Genomic DNA, 12,963 nt, shown 5'->3' on the forward strand with positions numbered 1-12,963 from the left:
TAAGTAGCAATTGGAAAGCTGTTTTTCGAAACTACAATCGCCATTTCAAACGAAGTTCTCCTTTTATGACCACTGCCCAAGTCTACGTAATAATATCATGCTCTGAAATCTACCTCATAGGTTAGCCAAATTAGCTTCTTGATGATGATTTATAATGTTTGACTGTTTTGAGTGTGATGTGGTGGTTCACTCCCAAGCGCCAAGGATCAAAATCCAAAGCTTCAGACCGGACTTTGGTCAGGCGATGCTGCTGCTTTGTATATAAAACCAAGTGCCAAAGCATGAGCACTTCTTATGACTGGGTAACAAACCATCAAATTCTAAAGCCAACAAGAAAATGATAACATAGCATTTACTTATTAATATTGTTACATTCTTCTAATCAAATGGAAACACTGTCGAAATTAGAAAAAAAAATGAATAAATATATAAAACAAGCTGAACAATAATAATGATAATACCCACTCCATCACTAATTAAATAATTAATCATCTACTCCATTCATGCCTCCTGAAATGGATAGGAATTAAATTAGAGCGAGAGGTGGCACATAAAGAAACAGAAAATTCAAGAATTGTACAAAATGAAAAGGGAAAATCTCAACAAAAAAAACCCATTAAATTTCAAAATTCTAAATTGAGAATTACTATAAAAATATATTGTTATTTGTTTTTCGAGTGTAATTATTTTTTTTACGAGTGTAGTAACCAATACTGATTTGAAGTTTTAAAATTCAACAATCATTTTTTAGGATTTTTCCAAATGAAAACAAGCTCAAGATAAGATCAGTAATTAAATGGACTTGCCTGAAAAGCACAAACAGGACATGAATCTGCCTGAGGAGTGGTGTCTGCGTTGTGAAACAATGTCATAATGGCTCTTCTTCCCCACTTCATTTCCAACACAAACCAAAGCAACCTCACAGAACTCCGGAGCATTCTGCTTCACTATTTCCCCCCTGCTCAGTTTGTTCTTACCCCTGCAACACCAACTTATAATTTGTTTCATGGCATGCCATATACTAAAATTAAGCTCAATAAAATCCAAGCATATGTATACCATGGGTGGGGAGGCTTTTTTATTCCCATGACGAGGTTTCTTATGTTCAGAACAGAAATAAGTTCCAGAAGTCCTTTGGCTGTGTCATTGTTCTCCAGATGCACCGTTTCTGCCCTCACCTATTCGAAACACCAAACCAAAGTCAGAGGAAAAATATGACGCTTGTGGTTCAGAAACAACATAAACAGTTCTAGATACATAGATACATGTATGTACCTGAGCATCGTTACTTAACTGGATGTACTTCTGCATGATGTTGTTCGTCTTGTTGATCTCTTCATTCTCATAACTCCTCACTCGTTGCTGGTTTAATTGGCTTATTGGTAAGTTACCCACTGTCACAAATATATACCATCAGCATATGGGCTGCAATTCACTGCTGTTTGCAGTCAATATTATGGACACACCAGAACATGTATAACTGATTGTCTTGTAAAACAAAGGCAACAATAAAGTTATTCGGAGATTTTTTTTCTGCTGTAAAATGATGGAGTTGTACTTGGTACCTGGAGTAGGAATCAAAGTGACAGGAACCGAAACATGGACAAAGAAAATCCGAGAAGAAGGAGAAACGGCATGATCCAGAGCCCATTTTACGACGTCTATGTCATCTTTCCCAACAGCCACGTAAATGTCCTCAGCTCCACTTTCTCTGTTATCTGTTTCGCTCTCTCCATCTTCAGATATCTCCTCTATTTCTGATGACACAGCTGGCCTAAAGTAACGCCTCTCCTCAACGTCGTCGTCTTCCTCACCACCCATGCCAATCAGATCCTTCAATACCACTCGGTCGCCTTCCCTGGGAACTTGTGGCGTAAATATTTCCTTGGAGTTGTAGTAGTCTGAGTTATGTTTAGTTGCAGCAGAAGGGACGCCATTAACAGCTTGTTCATTCTCAGGCCACCATCGTTTTGCGGTGTAGTAATCGTTGGCTTCTGCTGGTTTGGGAGTACCATCTTCCATGTCTGAGCCCCTCGTTGTGACATGGGAAAACAAGGGTGAGAGCAGAAAGATAATGAGTTTGCTGATGCCGAATCCGCAGTTTCCTCTGAGCAAGGGTTCGTTCAAAACTAAGCCGAGATTACAGATTCTCCTTTTGTCAAGATCCGCAGTGTCTTTGGTTATTTCATTGGTTTTCTTGTGTCTTCTCTCTTCCCCTTAATACAAAGCCTCTTTTAGCTGGAGTCCTATGTCTTATTTTGAATGTCTAGTAAGAGATTGAGAATGGAGCTGGTATTGTTCGTAGATATCAATGGTTCAGTCGCTAACCTTGTACGCTTCCCTGTATGTATTTAATTTGAACATATGACTAGCAAGGAAATTTCGTTTAACGTAAAGAACAAGTAATTATTAGATAGTTTAGATTTAGAGAGCACTTCATGAGAGGTGATTTATTGTGTAGAGGTTTTATAAAATCAAATTTTTAGATAGCCTAGATTGGAGATATTAAAAGGGTGCTTCTATTTGTAGAAGTGATTTCCAATATAAATGATTAAATATGTTATTTTAAATTGTTCCCCAAGTGGAAGTAAAAGACTAATGTTATTTATAGGAAATCTCCCAATCTAACGTTATGTGCAATAAAATATTTTATTTGCTATATTGATTTCAATTAAACTGAAGTTACTTCAAATGTTCAAAAAAGTAAATGGTAGTTGGAGCTTGAAGAAGGATCTAAAGAGTAATTATATGTTATACATAGTGGCCGTTTTACTTGGAACCAGTTTTAATACTCATATTTTGATGAGTACTTTAAACTCATCAAATCTAGATCGTTCATATCTCATTTAATGGTTCATATTTGATTTCTTTTTTATTTTTATTTGTTTAAAATAATTATATTAATATATATAGAATCTAAAATAAAAATAATCTTTTTACTATCATTCTTTTAAAAAATAATTTTTTTATTTAAAAATAATTAATTAAATATTTTAAATCTGAAATATTCAAATTAAATATAAACTGTCTAGATTTGATAAGCTTATCATCAAGTGATAAACAATGAAACTAGTTGCGTTTTACTAGAAGGCCTAGGTGATTCAGTTAGCTCAGTTGTTATCGAAGATTTAGATTCACAACAGTGGATAATTTTGTGAGGCCTGCTATATTAAAGCTGGGGGTAGAAAGTCATACAAAAACTTAATTTACTTAGATGCTCTCCGTCTGAGCATCCACTAAACGAAGCAACAAATTCTGCTACGCAGCAGATTACCATCATTATTGCTTTACGAAAATGCGATTGCAGAACTGGCGACCCTCCACAATTATACATGCACTAGAAGATCAATGATCGAGTGAAGATGACAAGGTAAGGAAATAGTTCATTTCTGCACATTTGAACTTGAACAACATGTGTAGGTGGATTTGAGCCTGGTTTCTTGGCTGATTTTTAAATTTCTCTATATCGCACTCAAGCTGTTTGATGATTCGCCTTAATGAAATTTTTACTTCAGCAAGTGTGGTGGTGGTGGAACTGCTCTGTTTTATCCTACACTGCTATATCATATGATTTGCTAGTTCGCATTACGAGTGAGTCAATTATTCCATAATGACTATTGTTGTAGTTGATGCTAGATGATGGGCGAATATTATACACTTTATCCTTCTATCGTGTTCCAACAATATAGTGGTGGCTATAGTTTCTGATATGTTTGCGATTAAGTGTCTGTCCTTCAATGAACAAACATATGATATATCTCCGCCACGTATTCAATACAGATAATGGATCCCCTCATTGCTGATTGACCGTAATGGATGGCACACACGGCTGCCATTCCTTTCTTTTGCGGAAGAAAGTTAGGGAAAGAAACAAATCCTAAGTTAGATTCACATAATTCAGCGTTGGGCCATGAATCCATTATTCCCTAGACGGACCATTAAGCAAGCAGTCAAGTTGATAATAAGCCAATAATATACAGCTGCCAGCCTACCACATCAACACTTGAATACGATATAGTGAAGGATCAGTTGCTTGGATCTTCTAATTTTTATCTTTTTGGCTAAGAATCTTTATTCAATTTTTCTTGACAGTTTTATAAGATATACACAAGATAGATGTACTTATCTCTCTCTTAAATTGTCAAGAAAGGAAGGAAAAATTAAAGAGAACCTAGATGAAGGTGTTTAAAATTAAACTCAACTTTAGAACCAGTCTAAAAAGTATGACTTTCTAGACTTAACCTTTCAAATTGGTCTGAAAAGTACTTTTTTAGACTGGTTAAACAACCAGTTCAAAAACTACTTTCATTTAGAGTAGTTTTAAAATTAATTCAGAAAGTTATTTTAACCAGTCTAAATATCAATTATAGGTCTAGTAGTTGGAGAAGTCATATTATGAGTTTCACTGTGGTTAATCACAACCGAATCAATGAAAAACAAATGTATAAATGATAATCTCACTAATTAAAAATATAATGTAATATTACAAAAATATTGACCGATGTAAAAAGAAATAATTTAAAGGTTATTTTATAATTTTAGTAAAAAGAAAAAGAGGTCCTATTTTTAAAATGGTTAAGAAGTTACAAAGATATGAGTTTTTATTTGGATTTTAAATTTCTTAATTTAAAAATATAGCCATTTCAAATTAGTTTTGACCGATTTGGCCAGTAAATGATTGACTAATTGATTTTTCGTGCCAATCAAGCCAATTCTAATCATCTTAATCCAGACTAAGCAGAATAAGATGATTCGTTGCCATAACTATGATTATATGTTTAATGGCATGATAGCTAAAATGTCAATAAAGAACTCTACAAATTAAATTAATGATAGTCAGAGATTAGATATTGGCATGGGAAGTGCTTTGATGGTGACAGGCACTTAATGGAGTTGATGGGGCCTAATCTAATCTTATAACCTCTGAAAGGAAGCTGCTTTTCATCAGATTCCGTTATATATTGATCCTTCCCTTTCTAAATGAGGTCAACAAACCTCAAAGCCATCTTAGATCAGTCAGCATGGCAAGCTCCAATTTTCCTTCTGTTTTAACATGTCTTTTGATTCTCACATGTGCGGTCTGGACTTCTCTGTGGGTTCTGAAGCCTACGCAATTTTGGACAAAAAGATGGAAAGATGCTGAAGATAACGCAGATAATACTGTGTTTGGGTACTATGGTAATCACTAGATCTTCGACTTTGAAAGTCTTGTCGTAAAATTTTGTGAGTCCAGTAGCAAGTGATATTGGATATTGCAGGTCTTAACTATGCTGCGTATACATTTCCTGTAATTGCTGTCGCTATAATAGGACTTGTGTTCTTGGATTTAAAGTCTGGAGAACGAAGACGCAGGTATCATCATACATGTGTAAATTTCAAGTTACTGCTGATAAACATTTCGCTTGAAAATTACTTTGTTGATGTTACAGTAAAGCAAGGAGTCTGTCCACTTTCTTGTCAAGTCCACTAGTGGTGAATAGTCTTCTGGGAATCCTATCCAGTATCGAGATACTGCTAGTTTTTCTTTTCATCCTCTTCTTAACATGGACTTTTTACGCTCGCATCTCTAACGACTTCAAGAAGCTGATACCTGATAAATCTGAAGCTGGAATTGTAAGTGCTCTTCTTTGACCCTGATGCATTCCCTATCATGTTGGATAGTTAAAAGAACAAAGATATTGCCTTCATTTCAGATGGGAACTCAAGTATCTCAGAGTAGCAACCAGGTTTGGCTTGCTAGCAGAAGCGTCCCTGGCTTTGCTTCTTCTTCCTGTCTTAAGGGGACTAGCCGTGTTTCGCATACTTGGCATTCAATTTGAAGCTTCAGTGAGATATCACACCTGGGTTGGAACAGCAATGATATTTTTCGCCGCAATTCATGGAGGGAGCACTTTGCTCATCTGGGGTGTCAGCAACCACATACGGAATGAGGTGATTCCGCAGCATGTAAACTTCATTTCTGTTTTCAATCTGGTGAAAAAAGGGTACTCTCAATTTTGTCCTCCACGTCTCGTTTCTTTCAATTTAGATTGAGATTTAAGAGTCTAAAACAAATGAAATGAGAAATTGAAAATGGAGTTTTCCCGTTGTGAGATGTGTACAAGTTCTCATCCCTTTTAACTCCTGTTTCCTCCTTCACATTTTATTTTTTCTCTCTTCAATCAGATATGGAAGTGGCAGAAGACAGGACGAATATACCTTGCTGGAGAGATTACACTTGTTACGGGGATGGTTATCTGGTTCACTTCACTTCCTCAAATTAGAAGGAGAAACTTCGAAATCTTCTACTACACCCATCATCTGTACTCTGTGTTTCTTGTATTTTTCTTGTTTCATGGTGGAGATAGGCACTTTTACATGGTCTTGCCAGGAGTTCTTCTTTTTGGTCTTGACAAACTCCTTCGTATCATACAATCAAGGCCAAGAACTTGCATCATTTCAGCTCGAGTTTTCCCTTGCAAGGCTGTGGAGCTCATTCTCCCCAAAGATCCAAGTACTTAATCTCCTTTCCATGAAGTAGCTTTAGAAATACAGAGATCTGAAAAATATATGAAGTGCTTGTTTCTGTCATTTGCAGGACTAAACTACGCTCCCACAAGTGTGATATTTATGAAGGTACCAACCATATCAAATCTCCAGTGGCACTCCTTCAGTGTAACATCTAGTTCCACTGCTGATGAACAAAGGATGTCCGTGATAATTAAATGTGAAGGATGGTGGACGAGTTCGCTTTATGACATGATACATGCTGAGCTGGGCAGAGATTCTGCGAAAATGAAGGGTATACCTGTTGCAATTGAAGGGCCTTATGGACCTGCTTCTCTGGACTTCTTGAAGTGAGAAAACAACATTATACCAAGCACTTTTTTTTAATCTCTTTTTAGTTTATACAGTCTTTAAATGTTCAGAGAAGTACTTCTGCAGATATGACAGTGTACTTCTGGTTGCTGGAGGGAGTGGAATAACCCCATTTCTGAGTATTTTGGCAGAAGTTTCCTCAGCCACCAGCAAAAAGAGATTCCCCTCAAGGATACAACTTGTGTATGTTATCAAGAGGGCACAAGACTTCTCTCTGTTGCATTCAATCTCCGATCTTTTGCTCAAGGAATCGCCTGGAAAGTGTCACTTGAAGCTAAAACTCTTTATAACCCAAGAAAATCAGCCAGGAATGAGACTTAGAGACCTACTGAATGAATTCTTCGAAGTAAAAACTTTGCACTTGAACACAGAGTGTTCGAATTACCCAGTACATGGGCCAGAGAGTCCAGCTTGGATGGCTGCCATTTTAGGATTTTGCTCCATCATTTTTCTTATTGTTCTTATATGTTTCAACCATATAATTCCGCCTGAGAAGGGCTCAAAAAAGTCCAAAGACAAGACACCTTCTTGGGTTGTAGATATGTTTCTTATGGCTTCTTTTGTCATAGCTTTAGCTTGCAGCACCTTGATGGGAATCTTTTTGAGGTGGAGACGGTTGCAGAAAGGGATACCACCGATCTCCCAGAAAGAATCTAAACCCCTCGATTTAAGCTCTACTGAAAGCAGGAGTACCCTTGAAGAACATGAAGTCCATTTTGGGGGACGACCAAACTTCCAAGGTACTGACTTCTTTCTTTGTTTTTTTGTCAACATTTGCAAATCATTTTACTATATTACAGGAACTAAAATAAATTCACCGACAATTATTAGATGCATTGATAAAACAATGTTATATAGAGGGACGCTGGCCAAAAAAAAAAAAGTTATATAGAGTGATATTTAAAAGAAACTGATGCTGAATAATAAAATGCCTAAATACTGTCTTAGGTCATGATAAAAAAAATGATAGGTTCAAAGCTCAAATATTTTTAGGAAGATGTGAAGCTCTTAACGTATATCATTGGTGAATTGAATTGAACAGATATATTTGGGGAGTTTGAAAATGAAAGTGGAGGAACAAATGTTGGAGTGTTGGTATGCGGACCAAAGAGTATGAAGGAGTCGGTGGCCATGATTTGCCAACAGAAATCCAAGCATTTCAATTTAGGTGCCAAAAAAGGCAAAGCCTGCTTTACTTTTCACTCCCTCAACTTTACACTCTAGTTTCAGTTAAATATTTCAGTGAACGTACCCCTCCCAAACAAAAGAGGAAAAAGAAAAAATGATATGGATGTTGTTAATTTGATGCCTGTCTTTCACTCAAAAGAGGCAAGAATTATCTGAATATGTGATGTATTTGAAATCTGAATATGTGATATGTTTGAAAACCAAGTTATGGACCCAATCGACACGGGACCATGTTGCTTAATCAACTATCTCACTATATATGATCTTTTGCAGGCGTGGTTATGTCACCATCTTTACTTTTCGCAAGATAAGCCTTCTTTCTTTCTTTTCCCACATCCAGTGGCCATATATGACTGGGACTATTAGTTAGTACGACTAAGTTGGATTAGGGTCTTGATTAGTGATTAAGTAGATCTTTCTCCAAAGATATTCTTTCCAAAATTCGAACTCCAATATTTCCGAGATAAGTTTCTTTATTCCATTCTCAAATGTGTCCTCACCAATCTCTCTACCTTGAATGTTGCCGCTAAACATACAGAACGTATCCCTGTGTTGTATTTACCATCACACCGTCTAATTTTTATCCCCGGGCAGAAGCTGGTTTGATTAAAGCCGTTTAAATTCAAGTTTTAATTATTTAATATATGTAAATAGAAATAAAATAACTTTTGGCCTATAACCTTAAAAAGATGACCATAAAAAAATTCATTAAGAAAAAAAGATAAGTTACGAAGCATCCGAAATATATATTCATTTAATCACAATTTCTAGTCCATTGTCCTTCTTGATTTATGCCAAGTTACTTTTTACTTCTTAAAAAATTAATTAATCACAACGGCCTTTACAAAACTTTTCTTCCCCGGCGGACTTCGGAACCTCCACAAAAAGTTTAACATCCATTACCCCGTAATAAATCATTAATTACAATATTTACTGATTAAAAGCAAACCAGAGCACAAGTCAAAATAATTAAACAAGAGAGTTAAACCGCATGCGTGGTCCCCTGTAGCGCCGCCTCTTGTGATTCCCTGTCGCCGTCACTATTCACGGTGCCGCTCTCGCCGCGAGCTAACTCAGACAACGATTCCACCGGCGCCGCCCCGAGTTCCTCGCCCAACAAAAGCAACACAACCTCCTTCATGGTTGGTCTTCTCTGCGGATCAGGGTGACAACAAGCTAAACCAAGCTTCAAAATCATCTCCATGTCTCCCTGATCGTACTCACCCTTAATCCTTGCATCCGCCGCGTCGACTACACTCCCGTTCGCGTACAAGTCCCTTACCCAGTCAATCAACACTACCTCCTCCTCCGGCGCGGACGTCTCTATCGGTCTCCGCCCACACGCAACCTCCAACAACACCACGCCGAAGCTGTACACATCGCTCGCCGCCGTCGGCGCAGCCACCGACGCCAGCTCAGGTGCCAAATACCCCAACGTACCTACCACTCTCGTCGTGTTTGGAACCTCACCTTGTTGGTAAAGCTTAGCAAGACCAAAGTCCCCCAATCTGCCTCTCATTTCCGAATCCAGCAATATGTTGCTCGACTTAATGTCTCTGTGTATCACCACTTGATCCCAACCATGGTGTAGATAGTTTAGCCCTTCGGCGACGTCGACGAGGATTCGACGACGTTGTTCCCAGCCCAGAAGCTTGGCAGGTTTGTCGAAAATCCATTTGTTCAGACTTCCATTAGGCATATAGTCGTAAACAAGCATGAGCTCGTTCCCTTTTCTGCACCATCCTCTCATTTGAACCAAATTCTTGTGTTGAAGCCTGCCCATGCTGGAGATCTCCGCCATAAATTCTCGTAACCCCTGCTTGGAATCGTGGTTGACGCACTTGACTGCGATTTCTGTGTTGTTCGATAGTGTTCCTTTGTAGACTCTTCCGAATCCTCCTGAACCCAAAAGATTTTCCTTGCGGAATTCATCAGTAGCCACGCTGAGCTCCTCGCATGAGAATCTGTGGGGCCAGTACTCTAGCTCCCAATCTTCCATTTCGTCCTCTTGCTCTTTCAATTTCTTGTTTCGCCACCACAGGTAAAACCCAGAACCACAAATCACCATAAAAGCAACACATCCAATGACGATCCCCGCAATCGCCCCACCTGAAAGCTTCGAAGGCGACGATTGTGGCTTGAAGACTGGAAAATTTGTCGTATTGATGTCTTTCGCAGGTCCGGTATCGCTGAAGCTCCAAGCTAAAAGTCTCTGTGCTTCAACCCAATTCGTTTTCGATGCAGAAAATCCAACATACATCTCTGCCGACACGTAATTCGCTATAACAGGGTCTTTATACGAAAGCGTCGGCATAGACGGGCGAGTAACGCCAATTGGCGCAACCGTGACATTTATCTCCAAATTTGCGCCATCAAAATCTATCCAAGCTCGAACGTTACGACCATCACGCATTCGAATAGGCACGAAACCACCAGTGGAATTATAGTAGCCTGCGGATTTCGTGACGGCGGATTCAATGTTGTTCAGATCGATTCCGATGTGGTTATCATCTGGGTCGTTGAACTCTGGGTTCTGACCAGTGTCAAATTCAACGGCGAACAGTGGAGTGACGGCGGGCCGTGTGGCGTTTGTGAAGAGACCGAAGTACTGGCTGGCTAGGGCACCGACGGGAGACATGGTACTGGTAAGGACGAAGGCGAGACCGAAACCTGGGCTCGTGGAGATCTGGGGCAAAATGGAGAAGACGAAGGAAGTGGAGAAGGAAGAAATATTGGAGGAATTGGAGTTTGGTTTCATGGAAACGGCGGTGGGGTAGAAGGATCGTCCGAAGGAGTACTGGTTGGAGTCGTTGGTCATGCGGATGACGGTGTGGTCGACGCGAGCGTCGTTGATGAGAGTAAGGTTGGTGCCATTGACGATGCCGTTGAAGGAATTGAAAAGAAAGTCGAGTGCAGAGATGGGAGAGAAGAGGACGGGGAAGAAGAGAAGCAAGAAGATCGTCCCCATCGCAGCGGAACCCGTCACCGTCCCCGGCGAGGGGAAAAGGAGCGGGGTCAGGTGGATGTGGTTATTGTCTGCATTAAGGGGCGAATCCGATGGGCTGCACAGGATTCTAGGGATTATCTCAGTTTAACGGCGACTTTATTTATTTTCTATAAGGGGAAGAAAATAAAACAAGAATAAATGATGATTTGGAGATTGGATTTGGACCAGCACAGTAGACCCCAAGTAAAAATTAGCTGTGGAGATAATTAATTATTAAAATTTTGACGTAGTGGTATAGTTGCGCTTGGTGCCAATGTCTGATCATTAATTATTCATTAACATTCTATGGACAGTAGATATTGCTGGCTGTGTCGGCTTATTTAGTTTAAGGAGAATTACAACTAAATCTCATAAAAAGAAAAAAATTACAAAATAAATTATATAGGTTGTCAACTTGTTGTTTTCTACCGCAAGACCTGTCATTACAGGCTATAAGACTTATCATTACAGGCTGCTCAAGTTGTTATTAGAACTTTTTAGTAATTATTTCTCTTCTGTGAGATTTAATTGTAATTCTCCTTTTAATCTATACTCTTTTGGTTCTATTTTAAAGCAAAGAGAAAAAGGAGTACACTATTATTGGATACTATTTATAAGTTATATCATAAAGTTTGTGATATGAATACAAAATTAAAAAATTATTATATTTTTAGATAAAGACAAGGCAAGGCAGTTTAAGAGAAGAGGAGTGAAAACAAGAAGGCAGGTGCATCCGCTGAAAAGCAAGACATGGGATTGACGAGGAGGCTGAAGGATGTTTGGCGGAGTAATCCTAGTTCAATGTTTCTCCTGTGTCTCAAGATTCTTAACGTTTAACTTTGTGGTATTATAAAATATAGACATTGAATATGAGTGAAATCTAATCTGCAGCACTTCTTACTTGGAGGGAAGAACTTTTACGACGAGATTAATAGTAAAGAGTAAAAACTAACACTTTAATGAACAAGCAACAGGAGTTAGATACAATGGAATGAGTAAGTTCTCTACAACGTGATGAAACAAACAAAGCATAAAGCAGAATTCATTTGGATTCCAATATCATGCACGCCGTTTCCCTATTTATGTTCGTTAAAATATATTTTAGCTACATTGATTTTGTGTTTTTCACTAAATTATATTCTTTTTGCTCTTTCAATCACTATCATTGTTAGAATGACTACTTTGAAAAAAAAATATATAAACATGAAAGATAAAATGGATTGGGGTCTTATATTTAGAACCAAAATAAAAGTCAAATAGAATCTTATATTAAAGATCAGAGGTAGTATTCCTGTTGCTCTTTCGATCACTATATGAATTCTTTAAATATCTGACGTATATCATCTTTTGTTTTTAAAATATAAGCATGTTTTGACGTAATATATATTTCTTTCCCAAAAAGAGTCACTCAAATCTCATTGATGGTATGACGAAAACATGATTGCAGTCCCAACTCTCAACCCCCAACAACTATTCCTGGCCCTCCTGTGAATAAGTTTATATATCATTCAACTTGGCATGATATTTTTTCTTTCAATACTTATCCATATAATTTAGTGTGATTTAGATATTAAAAGAATGCATAAATTGTAAAAACAAAATAGAAGAAAATTAATCTTTTGCCCACACAGTTTTAACTAAATTGTAATGGAGTTAAAATTATAAAGACCAAGTTACCTCATGACAAAATTTCAGAATTAACTTACAGCAAATTCAAAATTATAGAGACTAAAAGTAAATTTTTTGGACAAAATATTTTGTCAGAGCAAGCAAAGCATCTTATGTGGGAGAGTAGTTTTTTTTAGTATGATTCAGAGTATACTCAAGTCATTTTGAGCTGGAGACTAATCTCCATTGAACTAAAAGCGTTAATGTTAAAACCTTCTGAACAAATGTGCTTTTCGAGATTTAAACTTGTATTTTTTTCTTTA

At 37.8% G+C, this 12,963-nt stretch overlaps 3 protein-coding genes across 3 annotated transcripts; 1 reads left to right on the forward strand and 2 right to left on the reverse strand.

Annotated features, from left to right (window-relative positions):
- Nucleotides 1-221: 221 nt before the first annotated feature.
- Nucleotides 222-2,022, reverse strand: LOC114723121 (uncharacterized). The gene is made up of 5 exons (XM_028909277.1): nt 1,566-2,022; nt 1,276-1,394; nt 1,060-1,178; nt 807-979; nt 222-298 (listed from the first exon to the last, which is right to left on the reverse strand). Exons 1-5 carry the CDS (start codon nt 2,020-2,022, stop codon nt 222-224), a joined length of 945 nt encoding a protein of 314 aa, XP_028765110.1.
- Nucleotides 2,023-4,998: 2,976 nt separating this feature from the next.
- Nucleotides 4,999-8,287, forward strand: LOC114723073 (ferric reduction oxidase 8, mitochondrial). Its single transcript, XM_028909216.1, is given in 9 exon segments — nt 4,999-5,178; nt 5,259-5,352; nt 5,430-5,597; nt 5,599-5,613; nt 5,694-5,931; nt 6,166-6,493; nt 6,578-6,836; nt 6,925-7,598; nt 7,901-8,287. Coding segments are annotated over 9 exon segments (2,115 nt in total). The 5' UTR covers nt 4,999-5,021; the 3' UTR covers nt 8,083-8,287.
- Nucleotides 8,288-8,859: 572 nt separating this feature from the next.
- LOC114723173 (L-type lectin-domain containing receptor kinase S.1-like) lies at nt 8,860-11,320 on the reverse strand. Its single transcript, XM_028909331.1, has one exon. It carries the CDS (start codon nt 11,012-11,014, stop codon nt 9,029-9,031), a length of 1,986 nt encoding a protein of 661 aa, XP_028765164.1. The 5' UTR covers nt 11,015-11,320; the 3' UTR covers nt 8,860-9,028.
- Nucleotides 11,321-12,963: the final 1,643 nt, after the last annotated feature.

This window comes from Neltuma alba, unplaced genomic scaffold, assembly GCF_004799145.2.
Source record: "Neltuma alba isolate B1F8T4 unplaced genomic scaffold, ASM479914v2 tig00012124_pilon, whole genome shotgun sequence".
NCBI classification, from domain to species: domain Eukaryota; kingdom Viridiplantae; phylum Streptophyta; class Magnoliopsida; order Fabales; family Fabaceae; genus Neltuma; species Neltuma alba.